We start from the raw sequence: 27,632 nt of genomic DNA, 5'->3' as shown, positions 1-27,632 counted from the left end.
TAGGCATGTACCTCCGTGCGCAGCCATATTTTGTGCATTCTAACTTGGTTGGGTATTATTGTGTCTCTATAGCTATGTTCATACTTTGATTTCTGCATTTGCTATTGGTATCCTCTCTTCTTGTTATTGAGTCAGTCTAACAGATGTTCTATGGGTTAACTCTTGAAAGAATTGTGTTTGCAGTCAATTTATCCTTGGCTAAATTATTTTTATCTAAATAATATTTTCAAGAAATTCAATTTAGCCACATGGTGGTACATGCCTATAATCCTAATGACTCAGGAGGATTACAAGTTCAAAGCTAACAACTTAGGCCCTAAGCAACTTAGAGAAACTCTGTCTCAAAAACAAAACAAACAAGCAACAGCAACAAAAAACAACAACAACAAAAAACTGGGATATGGCTCAGTGGTTAAGCATCCCTGGGTAATCCCTGGTACCGAGAGAGAGAGAGAGAGAGAGAGAGAGAGAGAGAGAGAGAGAGAGAGAGAGAGAGAGAGAGAAATTTTATGTTTTCCATGATACCTCATGGAGATTCATGCATATCTATGAAAAAACTACTTGTTAATCATATTGTCCTGAACTTTTCAGCATCCCTGGAAAATACACAACTGTTTAAAGACCCACAACATGCTCAAGCAATGAAACAACTGAGCTGAGGTTCACACTTTACCGTCTCCATTTTTATCAGGAAATAATCAATGAAGTCTCGAGGATTGTTAACATCAAGTGATTCTTCATGTTCTTTTACTTTCTCCAAAAGATAATTTTGCATACATTTTACATTTTTAAAAAGAATGTTATGACTCCCTGGAAGACAATCGATGAGAGCCGGGAAAGTATTGTAGATCTGTAAGAGAAAACAACAACATAGTTAAAAACAATAGTGAAGGAACATGCATGCACCATGTAACAAGCCCTGGTAAGAAATAAAAATTATGTCTATTTATTTATTTATTTTGGCTTTTGCCAAGAATTGGTGCCCCATCTGCTGAGGTTGCTCCAACTTTCTACACTCAAATCCTGGGTAGCAGCTGCAGATGCTTCCTATCTTAAGATTCCAGAGTCTAGTAGTGGTGGTGGAAGGCAGAGTAGAGCAGCAGAGTTGGGTCTCATCGTCCAAAGCTAGTTTGGCACCTGGCATATTCCACCCAACCACCACCCACCACCTTGTTCACACTCTAGGTTCTCTGCCCTCCTCTGTGGGGTTGGAGGCCAGAAGACCATGAAAACATATCTTTGTTCCTCTTCCATGTTCCTTGGTCAGGAAACTGCTACCAAACCAGAGAGATGCCACCTTCCCAGAGCCAATGCTGTTGTCATTTTTAATTGGTTGATTTTATTAGATAAAAGTATACTTTATCCATGAAAAAAAAAGCATCATGGAAAGCTCAGAAATTCTTGGGATTCTGGGAAGGGAAATTTCCCACTTCTTCCTCCCACCTCCCTGGCATCACTGTGGAGGAAGAAACAAGAAGTTTATCTGATCTAGAAGGAAAGAAGGGCAGGCAGTGTCTCTCTCCTCTGGGGCTGCCTGGCCTCCAGATGGTCAGTTCTCACCTACCTTCGGGTTCCTTGCCCAAGTCCCCTGTGGAATGCAGGCATGGTACTGTGGCAGGCACTAAAGGGCATGTCAGCTGGTGAAGACAGGTGGTGGTGGCAGCAACAGAGGGAAGAAAGTGAGGAAGAGGGAAAAGAGTGGAGAGGGAAGAAAGGAAAGGGGGGCAAGAAGGAAGAAAGCCAAAGAGGTGGGGCAGCACCAAAGGTAGAGTAGGGGATTGGGAGATGGTATACACTCACTAGGTTTCCATCAACTCTTGTCTCGGAGTGTGTCTCTGTGCCCTTCAATTTCTTTATACTTTCTCAGTATTCCCATTAGAACAACCCTAGCCCCCACAGTAGGATCTTACTGTCATCCCGGTCATTCAAACAGAAGGCAGAGAAGGACCATTACTGAATGAGGGCTTGGTACTCCAGAGCATGGTAGAGGGACACGTGGGGAGAGGTGGCCCACTGGGCCCCTGTCAAGAACTGTTTGTACCTGGTGTACTGAGTGAAGGAGGTTTGGAAAGAGCTAAGATAGTGCCTGGGAAAACGGGTCTTGATGCTTGGTATGCAGCTCAAGGTGCTCAGGTGATGAGGATGAACTATACTGCTTCGAGGACCAACTGGTCTATTCCTTCCAGCTACTGGAGGTCACTGGTCTCGCCCACATCCAGCATAGGCAGTAGAAATGGGGTTCCCCTCAATGAAATGGGCTGGCTGAGAAATAAAAGCTAAGAAAAATAGAACAACGAAAAAAACCCCACAGAACACAGAAAGTAGTTTCAAAAGTACGGGCAGGATGGGCAAGTTGATCAGATGGATTGAGCTTATAGACCATGGCAAAATGAAGTCCGCGCCAGCTTTACTTATATTGAGAAACATTAAAGGCCTTCCATAGAACGTTCTTTACCAATAAAGGTTAAAGGTGGGCTGTTCCATTTCTAATATGTTACAACCATCTCTGGAGCTCCTATGGGGGAACTTTCCTAGCAGAGCAGAGATAAAAGTGATAAAGGTCATATGCATTGGGCAATCTAGTTCCATAGGAGAGCCATGGATAGTTCCCAAATCTAAATCTCCCTGGCTTCATGCTGAGAGAAGATCCTCAAGTATTTCACAGATGGCTTTCCACATATTCCCCCTTCTTATTTTGCAAATGTAAATGATGAGCTTTATTTCAAGTTCCTGGGTTCTTGTACTGAGGGTGCAACAACCTATTATCACAATAGTAAAGAGAATTAGTAGCAAACATATCATTCCAATAATATACCATGTAGAATGGTTTAACATGTTTCCAAGATGGGAGCCATTTAATTTATAAAGTATTTGATCAGCTAGAGATGCAGGGCCCATGAGATTGATCATGCTTTTTTAAGTATACTGGGTGCTCTGATGTATAACCATGAGGTTTTAAGCTATTATTATTGTTATGCCAAACATCCATCAGATAATTTATAATTTTTTCCAAATTTCATTGGGAAATATGAAATTTTGACTGTAGTAATACAGGCCTACTTATATTTAGCATGACACTTAAGCACTAGTTTGAATTTGAGAGTAGAAAGCTTATTATTGATATCTATAATAGCTTTTAGAACAATCAATTTAGTTGTAAACTCTTATTAATACTTACCTGATTGCATAGGACTTTAGAAATATTTTGAGCCAACTTATTAAGAAAATGAACTTAGTTAGATAACATTTTTTACAATTTACAGGATATCTATTATCCGTTTTTTATTTCTATATATCCAATAATTAAAACATAAGAGGATTAAATATAGGCTCATAGGCCACAGCAGGAACCCTCTTTTTGGTTCCTGCCTATAAAGTTAGATATGGGGCCATTTGTAAGATGGAGAAAATGAGGCAGTAATTAAAAGCCAGAGATCTTTTCAAATATCATCTTCCCTGAAGGTTAGAATATTATCAATGAAATTTTCAGGGGTCATAAATCGTGAGAGAATGAATTATGTCCATAAATATAGTGAATATGAAGACAGATATAAGCCTGAAAGAATACACTAAGATATATAGGACCCAAATTTTCATCAAATAAGAAATGACTATTATAAATCCAAATGCGAATTATTGATCTTTCTAGTGTAACATCAATTGGTTTGCCAGGCTTTAATTTGGCCTTGAATATATGGCTGTAAATAATACCCAAACAATAGGGAATAATCTAAATCATACAGATTTTTAAAGAATCAAAATAATAGTATATCTAACCTTATTTTTATATTTTGAAAATTGTTTTAGATAACTCAATTATAATTCTAACTTCTTAGATATTTTACCAAATGAAATATGGTTGTTTGCAAATTTAAGAAGTAGAAGTGAAACACATTTAATGGCAGTATTTCCATGTTAAGCCTTCTTGGCTTTAGACTTTTTATAGGAAGTGGCATCTTGATGATTGCCTTTTATCAATTTTTGAAGGTTAACTCAAAACCTATTTATCACTATTAGAGATTTTATGTTGCACTGGCAAAGCATTTGTATATCATATTAGTTTAGGAAAGATGCCAAATTCTGTTTTCGAATGATTGAGGCAGTAAAATATTGGTGGATATTCTGTGGAAATAACTGGTTTGTTATGAGAAAATTTGATTTCAACAATCATTCTGTTCTTTTTTAGTTGTAGGTGGATACAATGCCTTTATTTTTATTTATTTATTATTATGTGGTGCTGAGGATCAAACCCAGTGCCTCATCCACATTAGGCAAGTACTCTACCACTAAGCCACAACCTCAGCCCAACAATCATTCTATTTTAACAACTGTCCAGACATATAAATACAATATTAAGTTCTAAGGACCAGTATGAATGGTTGGTCTAGGTCCCTCCTATGTTGTTCTTTCCTCAAAAGTTACCATTAAATAGCCAATATGTTCATTATGGGACCAACATATAGTTAGATTCCTACTGTAGCCAGTATGGTTAAATCTAGTCACATGGATGGGTGTAATATGAGTATATATATATATATATATATATATATATATATATATATATATCACCACCCATCTATGAGTATCATTAATAAATACTGGGATGGATTATCCTGTCCACATTGTAAGGTACATTAGAGGTGGACTTGAGGAATAGGTCTATAGAAGTCTCTATAGATTTCACTTTTGCGATAGCTCACAAGGTCTACATAGCTATAAACACTGTGGTTGAAGATTTACCTTCTTGTATCAGGTTTTTCAGCCATTTCCAAGATGGCCAGTTTAGAGTCTACCCTTTGAAATCTGAATTATCCCATTGTTCCATGTGTTGCTCAGCAGTAGTAAGACTTTTAGTATCAAAATTTAAAGTAATTTTTAAAATAACTTTGTGAAATTTAGCAGGGACATGTAGGGTTCTGTTTTTCCCCCTTTTAAATTTAAAATTGAAGAAAAAAATGGATATAAGAGTATCATTAGTCTTAATTGTAGATAGTGACCTAGTATAGTCCTATGAATCATCCTAACTTTAAATGAACATGGATGGGTATCTGAACTTGGAATGATGTGAGAGGCAGAGTTTTAACTTATGAGAGGTGGCTTCTATAAAGGTATAAAAGATATAAATAGACATCTTCTTGGAATGAAAAATACATATGTTTAGTGAGCATAGGAAATTTTTTTTATTTATTACTAATAACGAAAAATGAAATAGAAGAATGAATAGACTTTTACTTACCAATTTAGGAAAAATTTGTTATCATAAAATCTAATGTTGATCTAAGTATGAGGAATCAGTACTTTAAATATTGATGAGTAAAAGTGAAACAGTAGTATTGTTTAAGACAGCGATTTAATAAATTATTTAGTAAAATTTAGAAGCTAATATGGCAATGATATCTCAAGGGACTTATGCTAAAACAATATTTATGTATAAAGATATAGCTGTATGAATATTTTTAATAATTTTGATTTTAAGGTAGTAAGATTAACTCAAGTGTTTAACATAAGATTTTGGAAAAAGGAACTATATGATAAAAAATTTGACATTAAACTCACATTGTTAAAGAGCATTAACTATGTATAATTTAAAATGATTTTATAAGTTTTGAAAATATTAAAATGATCCTATATTTATATAAAATATGTATATCTATATGTATAGAGAAGAGTTTAGAAGGCTAAGTACTAAATATTAACCGTAGTTCTCTACGGACAGTAGAATTTTGTGAGATTTTTATATGTACCCTCTTAATTTTTGTAACAATGGGTCTCTTGGCAAAAGTTAGGTAAGGTGTTTTAATCTTGAAATTAATCTCAGTTTTTCATATAAATTTCAGTCTATAAACTTTGGTATATAATCCTTTGGGTCAATATAAACTAGTTGACACATTTTAATGTTATATCTAGAATATGAAATAGACAAATTAAGAGAATCTTTAATCCCTTCTTGAGACAAGGTCTTAAAACATTTTTATATTTTATAATGTTACCCTTTAAATAAGTTAGTGTCTCTCAATTGTCTTTTAAAAATATAGATAAGTTTATTTCCTAGTGTAGAGAGTAACATATAAGCTATATATTATATAATCATAGAAGAATAAATCATATGATTAGATTTCTAATTATTTTGTTATTATTGTATGAGTTGGAAGAGACCATTATAAAAACTTTAGTCTGTAGAGCATCAGTTTAGTAAATTGTTCTCTTAAACCCATAATTTAAGGATTTATTTATTTAGGAAACAGAGATATAATTGATATATAAGAATTAGTAATAATTATCATAATTATCCTGATGCTTTTAAATCAATTAAATTTAGCTTTCAAAGAGAAATTTGAAACTTGGAACTCAAGATGGTATTTGAAAACATTTACCATTCAATCAAAAATGTATGAATCTTAATTTCTTAAAAATTAGCGCTTTTTCACAATCTTTAAAAACTATTTATTTTTTAGTTGTAGTTGGACACAATATGTTTATTTTCTTTATTTATATGTGGTGCTGAGGATCGAACCCAGGGCCTCGCACATGCTAGGCAAATACTCTACCTTTGAGCCACAAACCCAGCCCAAAATTAGCTCTTTTTTAAATAATAAAATTTTCTAGGCATAAGAGATTAATTTGTATTTTGATTTACATTAGCATAGTAATATTTGATCATAGGAAAAAGGCTTAAATAACTTTAATTGACTGTCTCATGTACTTATAACCAAGTTAGTTACATATAAACTTTTCCATCTATTCAAATATCACCTATTTAGATCTTTCTGTATGTAATTTCTCTTTCTATTATTAAAGCCTTTAATACTTAAAGACCTTTTTTCCCAGAAATATTTTCTTTCTTCTTTTAGGTCTGTCTAATTTTTCTTTCCTCTCTGTAGAAGCATTTCTTTCTTTCCTCTAGGATTCTTCTTTTTGGACACATTTTGAAACAATTCTTGTAAATCTTTGAATCTAGATAAATTATTGTATTTTAATAAGAAGAAATATTTTAATGGAAATGTAGCCAGAGTTTTTGGACACCTTTGTACTAAGAATTATATATGTTTAACATTTTATGAAAACATAAACAATAGGAGTTAAGATTACTTATTGTTAGCATCTTAACCTTATTAGTCAATAAATAGCTCTTGAAATAGGCATTTATATAATGAATTAAATTATCCTCGACTTTATCTTTAGCTGTAAAAGGCGGGCAGTGGGTAAATGTACATAGTAATATGAGTTATATTTCCTGTTGAAGAAAAACTGTGAGAAGCAAATAGACACAATGTTAATTATCCTATAAATTAAAAATTATGTAGATTATTTAACCAGCTGGAAAAAATATGTATTAAGAATGAAGACATTGTTTATTTTTGTTTAATTACCCACTTTGAATTGAATCTTATTAAATCACGTGATTTAAAAGTATTTTGATCCATTTTTATTTTACTTTAAATATTATGAGTGCACTTTTTATCTATGTAAACTTTGTCATTATGTAACGCAGTTAAAAATAGAAATCTTGTGCGTATGTGTAGAAATCAGAAGATTTAAAAATCTGGTAATCACCAAAACATATAAGATATTTCAGATATTGCAGATGTCAGCATTGTATTTTCATAATTGTCAGATTTATTCCCAATAACATCCGTGAAGAAAAAAAATAATAATCAAGAAGCTTTATTAGAATTATTATTGTTAGAAAAAGTTTTTACAACTCTTCCTTAGTAGTGTAGTTATAGAGAGAATAGGAAATGAAGTTCCTTGGACAAACCTGTTATTGGGATTAGGATTAGTTTATGTAACTCAGCATGGCTGGGGTGGGGAGTTAAACACAAGGCTGCGATTAAAGACACAGGGATTTGTTGGCTTGGAATTTGTAAAAAACTTTTTTCGTTAGCGAGCATTTCTTTGGAAAAAATGAAAGAACATTTTGTAGCTGGGCTTTCCTTTTTAAGGAGCAGCATGCAACATGCAGGCTTGGCAAAGCTGGAGGGCAGGCCTGGAAGGCACCCCCAGCCATGGTGGGAGGCACTGAGAGAAAGCCTGAGAAAGCCTTCCTGGCCTGCGGGAGGCGGGGCTTGGAAGAAGCCGGTGCAGAAAACATTTGCCACGTCGTTGCCGCCTGTCCTGAGCTGTCCGCCTGTGCCTTCCAGGTGTCCCGAAATCTCGCCTGCAGCTCTGGGTTCCCACCCTGCTCGCTGGCCTGTCTTGAGTGCTTTCCATGTTTGTCCATCTGAAGTTAGAATATTTGTAGTACTGGCTGGACCCCACCGGCCAGGGCGACCACGTTGGCCCCAGGCGCCACCAAGCCAAGAGCTGCAGCAGCCATGGCCGCTGCCTTTGCCACCGCTGCAGTTAGGTGTCTCTGGCTCCCTCGCCAGGGCTGATGCAGCCGCTGGTCCGCCTGCCTGCCTCATTCATGGCTTATGAGTCTGTGGCCCATTTCTTCTATGGACAGATTTCTCCCTGTCTGCGGGCTGGCGTATGGACTTTTTAAAAATATCTTTTCCCTTTTGTTTTATTATTGTTTTCCGAATTGCAAAACAGATTTCTTTCTCTGAAGAAAAAGAGTTCTCCGTGTTTAACGTCCCATGATAAAAACTTTCCCCTCTCCTCTCTCCTTATACTAATCCACAATATGATAACCCATAATATCCACAAGAGTGCTTTTTCTGCAAGAGAGGGCCAAACTCCCACTAGTTATCTTTCAATTCCACACCATGGGGGTCCCAGTTCCAGGCGCCAGTTCTCGCCTGCATCCTGTGCAGGTAATGGAAATGGGGGTCTCCTTGGTGGAATGGGCTGGCTGAGAAATAAAAGCTAAGAAAAATAGAACGACAAAAACAAAACAAAACAAAAAACAGAACACAGAAAGGAGGTCGGGGGAGCTGATCAGAGGGATTGAGTTCATGGATACACTATGGCAAAATGGAGCCAGTGCCTACTCTATTTATATTGAGAAACATCAAGTCTACCATAGATTATTCTTTACCAAAACAGGTCAAAGCTGGGCCATTCAGTTCATAACAGGTTACTCCCATCTCCAGAGCTACTATGGGTGATCTTCCTAGCAGAGTGGAGATAAAGATCATGTGCATTGGGTAATCTATTGCATGGGAGAGCCATGGATAATTCCCAAGGAAAAACCTAAATCTCCCTGGCTTCATGCTGAGAGAAGATCCTCATGTATTTCACGGATGGCTTCACACACACTGGTGGGGCCAAACTACTGGTCCTGTTGGCTTTCCAGGGCTGGCTTAACCACAGACCTGGTGGGTCTGTTTCTCTCTCAGCCAATGTAGGTGGGATTCCAGAGCCACCTGTTCCTCTATGTCCTCATTCATGGCCTCTGAGTCTGTGGCCCATTTCTTGTTGTCTAAGATTTGCTGTTCAATCCCTGATTCCTCCACTCTCCAGTGCTTTTACAGCATTCTTCAGGGACTGCTCTGCGAACCCTGGTTTGAATGATGGCAGGCCAGGCCCCACCCCAATGGTGGCCTTGTTAGGATTCACCACTGAATTACAGTGGATATTCTGATGATAGTTGAAATGGATGGGCTCATTCTCATTTTGATGGTTAGGTGCTGTGCTATACTGTACAGCTCCCTAGACGGTTGTACATGACTGCTCTGACCTGCATCACAATGTGGTTGCCAAGACAGCTATTTTTCCACTTCTGGTTGATGCAGGTAATAAAGTCTTCTGTGACACAGTTGGAAAAGTAGTTAGCATTCTTCATCAGGTAGTCCACACAGTGCATGTCTACAACTTCCTTCAAGTCTTGGTCTCCACCTACCTTGTGAGCTACAGTCTGAAATAGGGCTTTCTTCCTTCATCAGCTTGATGTTGAAGCCTTTCTTATCCTGTGGGACCTTTTCAAACCAAAGCTTCTGCTGCAGGGTCCATGGCTTCCTTGGGTGCTGAAGCTGCTTTATCCATCTTCACTGTTGTAGCCCTCCACGATCTCCTTGGGGTCTTTTCTGCCCCATCAACTGCACCAACACTGGTGCTTGACATCAGAGCTTGCTGTGCATGGCCCAAAGTAGCAGCCATCCATGCCCACATCCACTGTGTCACCCAGAGCACTGCCGTGACCACCTTGGCCCCCAGAAAGAGGTGGTGATGCCTGTTGTGGCCAAGGACCTGCCACTGCACAGGGCAGCACGACCAGCACCCAGCAGTGTAGAGCACTGGGAGGTTTCATTAGGGGTCCTTGGGATGGTGGTGAAGCCCAGAAGGACCGCTATGACACATGGGTTGCTGTTGCTACCAACCCATTTCCACATCCTCCACACCTCAGTGACTCCTTAATGGGGTGAGGTAGAAAGGCAGTGACTTCTTCTTCTTCTTTTTTTTTTTCCTAAGTTGCTTAGGGCCTCACTGCATTGCCCAGGCTACCTCCAATTTTGGATCCTACTGCCTCAGCCTCCCCAGTTGCTGAGATTGCAAGCCTGTCTTAAATGTAATTTTTATTGTAATCATGAACAAATTCTCTACACTTATAGAATGATTGATGAGAGAACCTTAGGACCAGAGAATTAAAAAAATGATAACTATTTTCTAAATTCTTAAGTTACTCCTCTTCTATAAAGGCAATTTTTAAAAGATATTCTACATAATTTTTCCCACAACTAAAAAATATAAGAAGACCTGTATTAACATGATTCACATTTTGTATTGCTACAAACGACATTAAGGGATTTGGGGTTATCTTATGGAGAACATAAAGCTCAGACATGGGATGAGTGTTTCAGAAATGGAAGGAGCTCAAAGAAACTGAGAAGCTCAGTTGTCCATGAGAGTGGTTGAGCAACTTGTAAAGATTACTCACATATTAATTCAGTAGAGTATAGGACATGTCAATTTAGCACAGGGTGAAATTGTGAGTTTTTATGATTCACATACCATAAAACCAACCGTTTTGTCATCCCTAACCCAGTGATCCTTTTAGCTAGGATGGCAAACACCCCTCCATGAACTCAGTGATTTCTCTAAGTTTCTTTGGCCCTAATATTCTCCTGCTTTAAAGATATCCTCTTCCTGTGTTGAGATATTCCTGCCAGGTATGTGAAAGCTCTCTAAGTGTAGATTATAGGGCAGGTCTTGTGGGCAATGGAAACTTTCAAAATGTACCAGGATGTCCACTGAAAGACATGGTCATCCTGTGGGCAGTCATCAAAGTCCTTATAGAATCAGAGCTTCTCAGGTTTACTAGGATATCCATGGGATAATGGACTAACAGACTTGAAAACAAGCCATAGATGTGCACCTTCATTTTCCTGAGTGTTGAATAAGGAACTCAAGCACCTTTCCCAGATATTTATACATGATGCTCTAGGCAGGACAGTGGAGTCCAAACAATTAACTTCACCTCACAGTCATATATAATTTTGGATATATCTGGAAAAAAACCATAAAGCAAGCAAACAAACAAACAAACAAACAAAAAATAAAACGAACTACAAGTATTTTCTTAGGAAGAAAGTAACTTGTCCTTACCTGAATCCACTGGGAGCTTAGAATCCTGAAAATTTCATTTAGCCTTTGCAACAAGTCGAGAAAACATGGATCATTATAGTCATAACGATTATGAAAAATAATGGTGTTGATAACATTGCAGACAGCAGAGCTCAGGTTGAAGGTGGGATCACAGGGTGAGCCTAAAGAATTAGATATGAAACATTACTCAGCATTAAAAGAGAATAAAATCATGTCATTTGCAGGTAAATGGATGGAGTTGGAGAATATAATGCTAAGTAAAGTAAGCCAATCTCAAAAACCCAAAGTCCGAATATTTTCTTTGATGTAAGAATGCTGACTTATAATGGTGATGGGGTGGGTAGCATGGGAGGAAAGGAGGAATTTTAGATAGGGCAAAGGGGAGGGAGGGAAAGGGAGGAGGCAAGGGGGCAGGAGTGATGGTGTATGAGTTAGACATCATTACGCTAAGTACATGTATAAGACACGAATGGTGTGAAAATGCTTTATGTACAATCAGTGACTTGAAAAATTGGGCTCTATGTGTGCAATATGAAATGCAATGCATTCTGCCTTTGTGTATAACAAATTAGAATAATTAAATAATTTAATAAAAAAGAATTAGATATGATATGAAAATGCCATTAAAATATAAACCTAAAACACTATGTCTTTGTTAACAGATAAACATACTTCAGAAATTTTCAGCACTATTATACCTGCAAATTCCCCTAAGAGCAAAATAGAATGCATTAAGCCAGCACATCACCTATATCTGAAACCTAAGCTGGCCATTGTAGCCTAGCTACTTAAGTACGAGAGTTTATTATATTCAATCCACATCCCTTGCTTTTACTTATACCCATTAAATTCAAGGGTTCTGCTATTTTGAAAAATATTTCTCACATAATAATTCAAGTATTCATACACAAATAACGCTAATTTAGATATTTTAAGCAATATTTTATCTACCCATCATCTGGCAGGAAAATATTTATAGGAATTAAAACAAAGCATTACTTTTACCTTAAACCTGAGTTAACTTTGGAAACTTAGATTGTTAAATAATGGAGTTTAATATGCTCAATTCTCATTCACTGCTTTTACCTATATCCCATTAACCCCAGGAATTTACTTGCTAATGGCAAAGACTATGTTAATCATCATAATTTGAGTATTCAGAGCAGAATAAACTTGTGTCTATAAAGTCTTTACACAGTACAGCACTGAGGTAAAAAGGGAGAGTATATTGAGTACCTGGAAACTTTTTGTATGTAATGAGTGGCTGAAAGAATCATGTGGTGAACCAGTGGAGAAGAACGAAAAGGAGACTATGGATGAGTTCATACCTTGGAAGGAAATAATGTGAAAAGGAGATTGTAATATCAAAAATAAATAGAAAGAATGAAAATCCATCTCTGCCAAGAGTTTTGACTACCTCAGTGAAAAATAAGCCTTTTTTTTTTTAAAGTAGGGTTTTTTCTCTTGTTTTTTTTTTTTTAACTTTTTTCTTTGTTCTTTTATCCTCACCATTTTCCATTTTAATATTTTTTTCTTTAAATTTTAACTTTTTAACACTTTTTTTCAAACATCATTTAATCACCTTATATTATCTTTTACTCTTTTCCATTATGCAAGACTCTGTGTTTGTGTACATGGGCATATGTGTGTAGATGAGTGTCTTCTCATTGCATTGATAGATTTGAAAAAAATATATGTATGTTTATGTAATTTTAATTTCAAATTAATTACTTTCTCCTGCACTTGTTTCTTATTTAGCCTTGATTTGACTCAATTGGGGTATAACTATATGAGGGTTAGGATTGTTTTGATCTTACATTGACTGGTTTGTTCACACCTTGGTTCTTGTCCCTCTTATCATCCCTTCTTCACTATCTTCTCCCACTAACAATCAAATTTTCCTGTTGCTACTTTCTTTCTTTTTTTTATTACTGTTATTTTTCTCTTTGTACCCTACATCAACTACCCACCTCCTGCATCTCCTCTGATCACTTTTTAAAATATTTAAAACTTTTTTTCACCTTCCTATCTCATTTTCTTTTTCCCTAAGAATCTGGAATCCTACTGAATGCTAGAATTATATAGTTTATATAATTCTAACCCCATTTATGTTGTAATTATTAATACAAGAAAGATAACTATACATGAAAGAACATGGATTGCATAGTAGACACCTGCTGTTGAATGCTCACTCTAGTTCACAGCTTTTTACTGTATGTATTGATGTTAAATGCTGACCCCACCATTCCTATGTAGGTGGCAGTTAGTGTCAAAGTAGACATTGGACATTTATCTTAGGGCTGCCTGTCTGTTGGTGACATTAGTGTTATTCTTGGATCTCCTTCTCTCTAAGAGGGACTAGAAAGTGATTGGAACAATTCAAGATCAGAGTTGAGATCCTGATGCTGAAAAATACATACAACTAGCCCAAGCAGCAGGGAATCTCAATCCACAAGTGATCTAGCCCCACCTGAGCCTTATCATTAGTTCAAATCACATAATTGGGGAGACAAAAGCCCTAAACCAACAACCATGTCCCATGGAGGAACAACCAGAGGGGAACTCCAGATCCCACTCCTTGAGTTTTATATATATATATATATATATATATATATATATATATATATATATATATATATATATATATATATAAAATCAGAGAAAAATCTCAGAACAAGAAAGACAACTATACATGAAAGAACATGCTTATAAAACAGGAAGGGGAATTCATGTCAATTGATTCAAAACTCTTAAGACTTCTGAAAACATAAGGTAACAGGAAAACAAATCCTACCTCCCCTCCAAAATACACAATTTCCTATCAAAGAATCCTGCATAAGTGGATGAAATTCCACAGTAAAATTATAAAAAACTGACTATTAAAATGTTCAATGAACTTTAGACCAATATCTCTGATGAACATTGGTCTAATTGATGCAAAAATTATCAATAAAATTCTGGCAAATTGCATACAAAAAAGTATTTAAAAAATAGTGCATTGTGATCAAGTGGAGTTCATTCCAGGGATGCAAGTTTTGTTCAACATACAGAAATTAATAAATATAATTCATTACATCAATAGACTTAAAGATAAGAGTCATGATTATATCAATTGATGCAGAGAAAGCATTTGACCAAATACAGCACCCTTTCCGGTTCAAAACACTAGAAAAACTAGGGATAGTAGGAACATTCTTCAACATTGTAAAAGCTATCAATGCTGAACCCAAGGCAAAAAACATTCTAAATGAAGAAAAATTAGAAGTATTCCTCTAAAAACTGGAACAAGACAGGAATACCTCTTGCACCACTTCTATTCAATGTAGTCCTTGAAATTCTAGTCAGAGCAATTAGACAGATAAAAAAATTAAAATTTAAAAATGGTGGAATGTGATGGACATTATCCTAGGTACATTAATAGGAAAAGAACTCAAACTATCATTATTTGTTGATGCATATGATTCTATACTTATAGAGTACAAAAAATTCCACCAGAAAACTTTTAGAATTAATAAAGGTATTCAGCAAAGTAGCAGGATATAAAATTAATACCTAAAAAACAAATGAATTTCTATATATCAGTGATGAATCCTCTGAGAGAGAAATTAGGAAAACTACCCCATTCACAATAGCCACAAAACAAAACAAAAAAACCCTTGGCAATCAACTTAACAAAAAAGATGAAAGACCTCTACAATGAAAACTATAGAACACTAAAGAAAGAAATCGAAGAAGACCTTAGAAAATGAAAATATCTTCCTTGCTCTTGGATAGGCAAAATTAATATTGTTAAAATGGCCAACTACCCAAAGTGCTATACAGATTCAATGCAATTCCAATTAAAATCCCAACAACATTCCTCATAGAAATAGAAAAAGCAATCATGAAAGTCATTTGAATAGCCAAAGTAATTTTTAGCAAGAAGAGTGAACCAGGAGGCATCACAATACCAGACCTTAATGTGTACTACAAAGGTATAGTAATAAAAATGGCATGGTATTGACACCAAAATAGACATGTAGATCAATGACACAAAATAGAAGACATGGAGACAAACCCACATAAATACAGTTACCTCACACTAGAAAAAAGGAGCTAAACATATACATTGGAGAAAAATAGCCTCTTCAACAAATGATGCTGGGAGAACTGGAAATCCACACAGCAAAATGAAACAAACCCCCTATCTCTCACCATGTACATAACTCAACTCAAAGTGGATCAAGGACTTAGGAATTAGACCAGAGACCCTGACCCTAAAATAAGAAAATGTAGGCCTGAATCTTCATCATGTCAGATTAGGTCCCGACTTCCTTAACAAGACTCATAAAGCACAAGAAATAAAATCAAGAATCAATAAATGGGATGGATTCAAACTAAAAAGCTTCTTCTCAGCAAAAGAAACAATCAATGAGGTGAGGAGAGAGCCTACATTTGGGGAGTAAATTTTTGCCACACACCCATCAAATAGAGCACTAATCTCCAGGATATATACAGAACTCAAAAAGCTTAACACCAAAAAAACCAAACAACCGAATCAATAAATGGGCTACAAATATATTAAAAAATGTTCAACATCTCCAGTAACTAGAGAAATGCAAATCAAAACTACTCTAAGATTTCATCTCACTCCAATCAGAATGGCAGCTATCAAGAATACAAACAACAATAAGTGTTGGCTAGGATGTGGGGGGAAAAATACATTGCTGGTGGCACTGCAAATTGGTACAACCACTCTGGAAAGTAGTATGGAGATTCCTTGGAAAACTTGGAATGGAACCACCATTTGAACCAGCTATCCCACTCCTCAGTCTATACACAAAGGACTTAAAAATAGCATATTACAGGGACACAGCCACATCAACGTTTATAGCAGCTCAATTCACAGTAGCTAAGCTGTGAAAGCTACCTAGATGCCCTTAAATAGATGAGTGGACAAAGAAACTGAGGTACATATACACAATGGAATATTACTCAGCATTAAAAGAGAAAAAAAATTATGGCATTTGCAGGTAAGTAAGCCAATCCCAAAAAAACAAAGGCCAAATATTTTCTCTGATAAGTGGATGTTTATCCATAATGGGGATGGGAGACATGGAAAAAATGGAGAAACTTTGATTGTGCAAGGGGGAGGGGGGATTTGGGGGGCAGGAAAAATGGTGGAATGTGATGGACATTATCCTAGGTACATGTATGACTGCACATATGGTATGAGGTCACATCATGTACAGAGAAATGAAAAGTGCTGCAATTGTGTACAATGAATCAAAATACATTCTGCTGTCATATATACCTAATTAAAATAAATAAATAATAAAAAATATTCAATGAACTAAAAGAATATATGAGGAATTAATAGAGAAATTCAGAGATGAAAGATCATTTTATAAAAGAGTTATTGAAAAGAAACCAATCAATACTCCTGGAAATGAAAGACACAATGAATAGAATTAAAAATTCACCTGAAACCATCATCAACAGATTTGATTTTGTAGAAATTAGACCTTCACTCTTAAAGACAGAATTTAAGTTCTTGCAGACAGCATACATGAATTTGAGTATATAGTATGAAACAAATGTGCAAAAATGATAAAATATGATCAGAATACATAAGAACTCTTGGACAATATCAAGAGAACAAACCTGAGAGTCTTTGGGCTAGCAGAGAACATGAGGATACAGTTTAAAGGCATTAAGAACAATTTCAATGTTATAACCCAAAACTTCCCCATCAGAAAGAACATAGACATCCACATTCAGAATGCAAACAGTACCTCAAATAGACCAGATTACAAAAGATATTCTCCAAGACACATCATAATCAAAATGCCTAACATAGAAAATAAGGAAGTGTTAAATGCAGAATGAATTTAACAAAATGATGCTCTGTTCATATGTAAATATAACACAGGGCATTCCATCATCATGTGTGTGTATAAAGCACAAATCAAAATAAATAAACAAGCAAGAGGAAGATCTGTAGAGTAAAATGAGAGTAGGGTTTGGAGAAGTGAAGGGAAAGTGAATGTGAATGAAGACTGAAATGGAATGTATGTGCGAATTTTTAAAAATGAACTTAACTGTATGGTGTATAACTGTAATTTTTGTATTAAAGAATTTAAAGCATCCAATACAAAAATGTGAAATTGTGGCTGAGGTTGTGGCTCAGCAGTAGAGCGCTCATCTAGTACATGCAAGGCACTGGGTTAGATCCTCAGCAACACATAAATATAAATAAAATAAAGGTATATTGTGTCTAACTACAACTAAAAAATTTTAAAAATGTGAAATTGATGAATAAATTTTTTTTTGGATTTAAAGTTTAAAAAATGCTTAGGAACTATCTGTCTATTGTCTCTAACAGAACTTCAAATTTGATTTAGTTGGACAAAGATGAGTTTTGTGAATGATTAGACATCATCCTATATAGAATTCTCAAAAGAATCATATGTAAAATAAATTTGAAAACCTTCTCATCACATAGGCCAAACCATATCACACATAATGCAATCAAATTAAATTATCAGAAAAGTTTCCTTTTCCGGAGGAATCTCTGCAGTGAAATTGGCATGATCAAATGGCTAACATGCTTTACTTGTGGGAGTTCACAAATTTATATCGACAGACTCTAAATAAAGGAGACCTGAATTAAAAGCATTCTGAATTAAAAGTAAGACATCTCAACAATAGTTAACTTGATAAGGTAGCTGCTTGAATGACAGTGTCTTTTAAACATTACAGGGATATAAGCTTTTAGAAAAAGTGTTGTTTTAGCCAAGGAGGTAGAAAGAATTTGAGGAGTCTTGTGGATTAGTATGTGTGCATATATGCATCATACACAGGTAAAATTTTTTGTTTTTTTTTTCACTACTGACAATGCAGGTCAGTCATATGTGTACACATACATTGGTAAAAAAATACTCTACCTCTCTGGTTGAAATCATCTCTTCTCCCCATGGGGTCACAACTAGGGATCATAATATAAGATCTCATTCAGCCTGAAACACTTGCAAGGAGGTCAATGAAAACAGTAATCTGTTAAGGTTGATGACATAAAGAGGCACCCACCATTATTTTTTTTCAACTCTTCCACAAGGCAGCGGGCTTCCTCTTGAATTCTGTCCTCAATGCTCCTCTTCCCCATGCCCAAATACCTCAGGCTCATGAGGGAGAAGTGCCTTGTTTCTTTCCATGTTTTTCCATTGCTGAAAGCTATTCCTATAAGGAGGAGAAACAGATGGGAGAGAGATTCCGTCCAGGCAGAGGAAAGTCACATGTGAACGGACAAACTCTGCCTGAGGAGCTATTCTGGTCTGTTCAAAACATCCTCCTCACCCCCATGACTACTGCCCAACACACATATGTGCACACCCATGTGCATTCACACACTTACCAAGGCCTTTATTACATCTTTCAAAAATTGGGATAGAGTCTCTTCCAGCAAATTCCTCCCCATTATCAACCAGGGCTTCCTTCACAGCTTCATATCCATGCAACACCACAGTGGGCTTCATGCCCAAATACAGAGTGAACACAGGCCCATAGACTTTTGACAACTGAAAGTGAGAAAGAATATGAAAATATTAGCAAAATAAATAATAATTTATGAACATATCATGTCTGATTCTTACGGTTGTTACTATTGTAATTAATATGTTTGTTCTATGACACATTGATGCAAATATTTTAAAATTTCCCATACAAAGGTGATAGTGATTATAATAACTGTCACTTAGAGGTGGTTTATGATATGCCATTCAATGGCCACACAATTTGTACACATATTATAATTAATTCTCACATCAACATTTTCAGCAGGCATATTTGCCCTATTTTACAAAGAAATGTAATTCTTTGTGAAAGAGAATTCCAAATTAATTTCTAGTGCCTCAAAGCTAATATAAAAGAGACATAAATTAGAACCTCTGCCTATTCAACACCTGATATTTGAGCAATTTATTTTATCTGAATACACAACATGAATTTAATACCCAACAAACAGACTGCATCAGGATCACCTGCAAAACTCTTCTCAACAATATTCTGACTCAGTAGTCCCGTGGTGAGCACCAGAAATCTACAGTTTTAAATAAATCTATATGATCCTTCTTCCAAGCTCCATTTAGACTCTACTCCTGCCACAAATTCAGAGAGTGAGACTACATAGGTAGCACCAGGACATGCAGCAGCTACTGGAAGAGCCATTTCTTCTACTCTCCTACATTCTTGACCCCAGACAAATGATTTGTGTAGAAACCCAAAAGATGCTGATATCATCAATTGGGCCCTAACTCATTGCTCGTTTCTTTTATTCTTTATGGTATTCCAGACCCACAGTTATTTCCTTGACTTTGCCCAAAAATAGATTCTTCAGAGAAGTTCTATATTTATGATAATCCTGAACTAAACACAGGGCTAATATGGTCCATGATTTATTTAATGAACTCTCTACTCATAAGCACTCTCTTAGCATTGACCTTCAGGCAAAAATCACTCCAAATGGCTGTACAAGGAAAAAGAAGAATTCACTACTTTTTCCAGTTTGTGATCTTGATTCGACTGGACAAGGATCTAAATGTTTCTGTAGTTACAAAAGTCATTACTTTGTTGGGCAATATCTGACAATGACAAACTGGAAAAAGCAATAAGTACATCAGAGCTTGTGTTGCATGTAGTATTTTACTTTAAAGTTATCTAGTAAAATACTGTACATCCAAAAATATATTTTATGGTTAAGTGGGTGATGATTTACTGCCTTTTGCAAGCCACGGAAGGAGCATAAACCATACTTACCTCTGCTAAGGATTTGTTCACATCCTTAAAATCTATCTGCAGGGCATTCCCAATAATTGGTAGAGGAGTGGGACCAGGAGGGAGCTTCCTTCTCCCAGATGTGGGTCTCCAGAGTGAAATGAGAAGCAGACAGGGGAGAAGGAGCACCAGCACCACAATGGGATCCATTGAAGTCTTTCTTCTTACTGAGACAACTGTGAACTCTGATAATTCAATAATGCTTTCTAATAATTCAACTTGTAACTCTTTGACCTATGAGGGGCCCTTCACATAGGTGGACTTTAATCCTTCTAAGTAATCTTTCTCTCAATGACTGGGATAAAAATAAAATGTTCTCTAGTGATGTTCTCTTTTTTTCCAGTCCCCATGCAGGTGATAGTGCTTTAAATGTACTAGGTTGGTGACCCGTGAGCAACAATTAAAAAAAAAATAGCCCACTTGCTTTCAATATGCATTCATCACTGAGAAAATTTAAAATTAAGTTTTGATGCATGAAAATAAAATTAATTTTGGATTCTTAGAGTAATAACCAGTTGGGAATTTATGACTTGGGTTAGTTTGGAATATTATTTGAATTGGGTGAAGATTATATTTTGCTATTAAACACTAGGAAACTTTTTCTCAGTAATAGAAGGCTTTCAAGTATTTAATATGCTACTTACAGAATCATTTCTCCACAAAGCACCAAATGCCTAACATGATTCATATATTTTAAATCACCAAACATCAAATTATTATCTAATGTTGCACAGTCTTCAACATTAAATAATTAGAAAGATAGACATTATTATTGTTTAAATTTCCAAATGGAAAATTAGAGACATTGTGAGCTGGGATCTGAATGAGTGGCTTGGATGATCACATGGTACATATACTATGGCTTCACCACAGCTCAGGAAGAGTAATTTAGAAAAACAAAGCAAACCCTGTAAAATATTAGTTACTGTGGAAGTTCATCACACTGACTCTGTTCGTAAAGCACAGGCTTCCCATCAAATAGGAGCTCCTAATTTGACTTCAGGTGAGTAGGACCAGAGGTGCTTAAGTGAGGAAATTAAAGGTTGCCTTTTCCTCTGCCCATCACTGCAGAGATGAAACCTGCTCAGCAGAAATGTGGCAAGAGCCAACCTCAGGAAAATGAGTGGGGAGCACGAAGAACCATGGCTTCCCACTTCCCTGTCACCTCCAGACAAGCTGTTTCAGTTGTTTTGCATTTGTCATTGTCAGAAATAAAAAAATGAAATGATGTACTGCAGTGAAGGGAAATTATAGACAGAACTACAGTTGTGGGGGTAATAGATGATGAAAGTGAGAAAGGAATTAAACCCAAAGCGCAAACCAACACCACTTGCAGACCTGAAGGGGAGGCAGCTTTGAGTCATAAGACGTCTTCCATGATTTCTGGAATGATGTGTGTTACTAGATCACTGAGATTGATGCTTACTCAAAGGCATGTTTGGCAAAATGCTTTGCAATCATATTTTATCTAAATTGGTTAGTATGGTTACTTCTGAGCTGTTCTTAAGAAAGACTGTTATGTAATCTTTTGTTAATCATGTTTGTAGGGGAACTGACAGTTCACAAAAAAATTTTTCACATCTCTCAAACTCCTTGTCTAAAGAAAATTATTCTCACTGTAGAGCTGAGGAAGCTGGGTCTTGGAGATGCAGTGCCTTGGCCAAAGTAACAGGGATTGAAGGTAGGAAAGCTGTTGCTGGAATTCATGTCACCTATATCTTGTATCCTTCCCTTTGAGAAGACACTTCTTATATGTTGTTGGTAGAAAAATTATAAAATTATAAAATCATTGTGCAGAATGAAATGAAGGCTCCTTCATATGTGTGCATAGAAATAGAACATGAGAACTGGATTTATCATAAGACCCAATCATTCCAGTTCTGAATAAATACCCTAAGAAAATGGAAACAGAATGCTGAAGAGATGTCTTTGCTGCAAGCCCATGTTTATTTCGGTGCTATTCACAATAGCTAAGAGAATGAATCAACTTAGGTGCTCATAATCAGTTGAATGATTTAAAAAAAATGTGGTGTATATACATAGTGAACTATTATCCAGCCAAAAAAGGAGAATGAAATAATGTCTTTGCAGCAAAATGAATGGAGCTGGAATATATTATGTTATCTGAAATTACAAGGGCACAGAAAAAATAAATACATGTTCTCCTATATGTGGAAGCTAAAGAAAGTCAATTTGTAGAATAAATGTTAAATAGTGGTTAGTTGAGGCTGGAAAAGGCTTGGGGACATATTTAAAGAGAATATGAATTTGATGAAAGCATGTCACATGTGTGCATAGAAATAGAACATTGTGATAGCAATGCACATATGTACAATTCATGTATTAATCAAAAATTTAAAGAATGTATATTAAAAAGAAAAGAGGCATTGACTTCTATGTGGGTCTCAAACACTTTCTGTTTGTATCCAAAGTTCAATATTTTGTAATTCAGACTAAAAAGTGGACTTTGAAGATAAACATGAATTTTATTAATAATTACTGAAAATATTGATTGATTCAGAGGTCAGAAAAGTTTTGTTGTATAACTTTTATAATTTCAGTGATTGGCTTTTTTAAGGGGTGTGTTGGAGATGGTAGGAATGGAGTGGAAAGGGAGGTACTGAGGAAAGAGATTAACCAAATTATATTGTGTGCATGTACAAATACATAAAAATGAATTGCACTATGATGTTTAATTATAATTCCCAGATAAAAAATTAAAATAACTTTGGTGATCCCCAGTCATGGTGAATACTTTATCCAGGGAAAAATAAAAAGTCAATTTGCTGCCTGACCCACAGAGCCCTGAACCCTAAAGAATCACATTAACTTATTTTGTATAAAGTAAACTCAGTTGGTCTTTCTAAAGCAATCCCTTTATTCTTTGAAATATGTGTATCCCTTCTTAGTTCATCCTTTCTGTTTCCCAATTGAGGCTTCTGATAATCCTTCCTTTAAAAGCATAAAAAAATCATAGATAGTTTAAGCATAGAAGGGATCTCTGCAGTCATTTTGTTTAAAATTTCCTTTTATTTTAAGGAATGAGCGATTGGTGTTGCAATGGGATAAAGTACCACCAATTCAGCAAGGTAAGACTTTCTCTCAATCCTGGTTTTCCTGCTCTTGACTTCTCATTTCCCTCAGCATAGAAATCACAAAGGGATTTCTATCACCCTGTCTTGATACTTAGGAGGGTATCAGCAGTAAACCCTTAAGATTCATAGGGTATGAAAACCTCATCTTTGCTTGAGTTGTAGATTAGAACTTTTTTATTAACAAAATTTATTAATTTTAGTTTCACAGTAAAACTAACTGGATATTCTGCAGTTTCCACAAGCATTCTGTGCACATCAACTCACATCTCTCACAATCAGCCACCCTCAGGAGTGTGGTTCATTGGATACAATCAAATCAACATTGATAGATCATAGATTACATAAGGTGCACTCTATGTACTGTATATTCTACAGCTTTTATTTAAGATATAATGGCATGTATCTATTATTGTACAATAATGCAGAATGGTTTCAGTGCCCAAAGAATCCCAAATCCTTTGTGTCCTGCCTATTCATCCCTCCCTTCTCCATAAACCATTGGTAACATTTTTAGCATTACTAAAATTGTACATTTTTCAATATGTTATAGAATTAGAATGGATTCTTTAACTTAGTAATATGTATATAGTTCCTGCATATTTTTTTCATGTCTTGATGGTTCACTTTACTTTAACACCAAATAGGATTGCCTTGCATATATGTATCTCAGTTTGTTTATGCATTAACCTGTTGAAGGACTTCTTGGTTCCATCCAGTTTTTGGCCAGAATGAATAAAAACCATACCTGTGTGCAGTTTTTTTGCATGGATCTGTTTTTCTTTTTTTTGATAAATACCAAGGAGCACGATTGATGGAGCACATGATATGTTACAATATTAAAAAAAAAAAAGGCTGGGCACGTTGGTGCATGCCTGTAATCCCAGCAGCTAGGGAGGCTGAGACAGGAGGATTGCTAGTTCAAAGCTAGACTCAGCAAGGGCAAGGCACTAAGCAACTCAGTGAGACCCTGTCTCTAAAGAAAATACAAAATAGTGCTTGGAATCTGGCTCTGTGTTTGAGTGCCCCTTGAGTTCAATCCCCAGTACCACCAAAACACACAACCCCTCCCCCCCCAAAACCTGGTAAAATGTCTTCCAAAAGATTAACACTATTTTGCTTTGCCACCAGCAATGATTAATGGGCCCCATTGTACCACTTTCTTGCAAACATTAACTTTCATCAGTTTTGTTTTAGTTTACAAGTGTTTGTTTATATATAATGTTGTGCAATTTTCAGTAAGCTTATTTGTCATCTTTGTGTTCTTTAGCAAAAACTCTTTAAATGTTTTGCACAATGTTTTACTTGGACTGGCTTAAGAGTCCTTTTTCAGATATGTCATTAGCAAGTATTTCACCAGTCTATAGTTTGTCTTCTTATTTCTTTGGTAGTGTCTTCTGCAAAGTAGAAGTTTTTCATCTTAGACAAAGCCTATTAATCAGTTCCTCCTTTCCTGGATATTGTTTTTGTTACAGTATTTAAAAGGGCATTGCTAGTGCATTCAAAGTATCTCTATATTGTCTTTTCAGAATTCATAATTTTGTGTTTTATATTTAAATCTGTGACCTAATTTGAGTTATTGTTTTTCATGGTTATAATATCTACCTGTAGATTCATCGTTTTGCAAATAAGTGTCTAGTTATTTCAGGAAAATTTGTTGAAAACACTATCCTTTCTTAATTAAAATGGATTTGCTTTTTTAACTCTATTAATTATAAAGTATTTTCACCTGTCTTTTCTGTTATAGTAATCTATTTGTGTGTTATTCCACCAGTTTCATACCATCTGAGTTACTCTGTTTTTTAAACATTTTATTAGTACATTATATTTATATATAACATTAGGGTTTATTTTGACATAATTACACCTGCACGGAATATAATTTGTTCCATTTCAGTCCCCAGTACGTCCTCTTTCCCTTCTTTCCTTACTCCACTGTTTCCTTTTCATCTACTCTATTGATCTTCCTTCTATTTACTGCATTTTATAAATTTATTTTATAATTCATTTTATAAATTTATTGTATGTAAAATGTGAAATTTACTGTGTAATTCCTCCCTCTCTTCCCCCTAATTTTACTCTAGGTTCCATAAATGAGAGAAAACATTCTACCTTTGACTGAGTCTGGTCTATTTCACTTAGCGTAATGGTCTTAAGTTCCATCCATTTACCAGCAAATGCCATGATTTCATTCTTCTTTATGGCTGTGCATATATACCATTGTGTATGTGAAGCCAGACTTAAAGCTAGGTAGTTAGTGTAGTTAGGTAAATTGGGTCTAACATCGAGTAAGATAAAGAAAATGGAGACCATTATCCAGAATGGAGTCCAGAAAAGCAGAGCAGCACTTGGGGAAATTGAAATGATAATATCCCCAAGGCCTGGAACCCATACTAAGGAACTGTTAATGAAGTAGCTCCTAGCAAGCAGGGAGGTGCTAATCAAAAACCACCCCAGGCCCTTCCTGCCCAGATTACTCCTCCACTCCACCTATCTCCCACCTTTTGGCCTTCCCACCTGCATTCTATCACTGCAGGGTAAAGGAAATCAAAGGACAGGAATGTGGGAGGACTAAAGGGAAACCTTAGCTATAAAAAAAGGGAAGACCTCCCCCTTCTACGATTCCACATTTCTGGTCCCCTTCTTCTTCAGGGAGAAGTCTTTTCTGCTGTCCTTTAATAAAGCCTTCTACTTTCCACTCTACACTTGCCTCAGTGTGCTTTTCTGGTGTTGTACTTCAGCATTCAGGGAAACAAGGACTCGCCACCGGTAAGCAGCGGTTATATATCTATCTATCTATCTATCTATCTATCTATATATATATATATATATATATCACATTTTAGTTGTTATTTCATCTCTTAACAGGCACCTGGGATGGTTCCAGAACTTGGCTTTGGCAAATTACACTGCTGTAAATGTTGATGAGCCTGTATCACTATAGTATGCTTATGTTGCTGTAATTCACTTGCAGGTCAGCATGGGAAAAGAAAGAAGAAGCAGAGCAAGCAAAGCAGCAGCAGAAAAAAAAGTCCTTTATTGTGTACAAGCAATCTTTTTATAGTATTGTGAACAAAGAAGGCAGCCTTCCAACATCAATAAATCAGGTCTTTCAGCTAATTAAACATAGCATATAGAAGTTTTACTTTCTAATCAGAAGTGACCCCTTCTCATGGCTAATCAATTTTTGGCCCGGAGTATGTTAAGCTCTGCTCTTTGTTAAGAACAGATAATAAAATTTTTCTTAGCGCCCTCCTAGCCCACTTGGCAGAACATCCCGTTTGCAGGCAAATCCTCCCAAGGACAGTAGGCACCTCGTTTTCAAGCATGCCCCCTGTTACCTTATCTAAACCTTGAAGGAGCCTCTCGTTTGCAAGTAGGCCCTCCCAAGGACAGAAGACACCTCGTTTTCAAGCATGTCCCCTGTTACCTATCTATACCTTGACAGAATATCCCGTTTGCAGGCAGACTCCATCAAGGACAGTAATAGTAATAAAGTTACATCTGATTCTCTACATGCTTATTTTTAGCTCATTTGGATAAATACTATTCTGAGGCTACTTTATACCAGCAACAGCAGAGGGTAGCATTGTGCTCTTTGTTGGGTTACTCAAACACCCTTATATGTCCTTACTCTGCCCTCATCTACAAAATATGAATTGTAATAATTCACACCAATTTACACATCCATATTGCAAGGAAAAATTTGTTTGAAAAAGGAGAGAATTTATATAAACTTATTTTTATCTCTAAAAAATGATTTGTAAGTATATGAAATGATTATTATTTCTGATCGTCTAGTCATAGTTCTTTCCTTCATGTCTTTCTATAAGCTTGGGAATTTTTATATATGTACAGTAAAGATTTACCCCTCAGGGTGAACACAATTTTTCTCCTACAGTTTCTAAGGTGGACTATGAGTAAGATTTATGTACCTTTATTACACATTCTTATTTAATGAATATTTTATCTTTTAGGTTTGCAATAATTTTCCTGGTGTCATTGATTTTTTTTTCCGGGGAGTCATAAAATATTTCTTAAGAATACTACTGGAGGAAGCCCTGCACCAAGCCAGACCAGACCAGAGGAGGAAGCCTGGCGCCAAGCCCCGCCCCACACGCTAGTCTGGTGGAAGCCCATCAACCCTTAAAACCCATTAAAGGGGGCGTGGCTACCAGCACGTTTCTGCGGCTGATCCAGGTACCCCGTTTCCAACTCCCCCACCCTTAGCTGTGATAAATC

General features: G+C 36.0%; 1 protein-coding gene and 2 pseudogenes across 2 annotated transcripts in view; 1 reads left to right on the top strand and 2 right to left on the bottom strand.

Annotated features, from left to right (window-relative positions):
• Positions 1 to 20,448, bottom strand: part of LOC114082496 (cytochrome P450 2C19-like) — a 33,577-nt gene extending 13,129 nt beyond the window's left edge. Inside the window, exons 1-5 of one of the 2 annotated variants that reach the window (XM_071610701.1) lie at positions 20,281 to 20,448; positions 18,881 to 19,043; positions 18,556 to 18,705; positions 11,488 to 11,648; positions 674 to 850 (exon numbers count right to left, since the gene is read on the bottom strand). In XM_071610701.1, the coding sequence (XP_071466802.1) occupies positions 674 to 850; positions 11,488 to 11,648; positions 18,556 to 18,705; positions 18,881 to 19,043; positions 20,281 to 20,448 (819 nt within the window). The remainder of the gene's footprint in view (positions 1 to 673; positions 851 to 11,487; positions 11,649 to 18,555; positions 18,706 to 18,880; positions 19,044 to 20,280) is intronic. The other variant, XM_071610702.1, reaches the window with a different exon arrangement.
• The window catches only part of LOC139701347 (cytochrome P450 2C42-like), a 93,026-nt pseudogene that overhangs the window by 44,280 nt on the left and 21,114 nt on the right, over positions 1 to 27,632 (top strand).
• Positions 1,951 to 11,316, bottom strand: LOC114082495 (OTU domain-containing protein 5-like; annotated as a pseudogene).

Source organism: Marmota flaviventris, chromosome 4 (genome assembly GCF_047511675.1).
Source record: "Marmota flaviventris isolate mMarFla1 chromosome 4, mMarFla1.hap1, whole genome shotgun sequence".
NCBI lineage: Eukaryota > Metazoa > Chordata > Mammalia > Rodentia > Sciuridae > Marmota > Marmota flaviventris.
The sequence above is the reverse complement of the archived record's forward strand: the minus strand, read 5'-3'. Positions and strand labels throughout refer to the sequence as shown.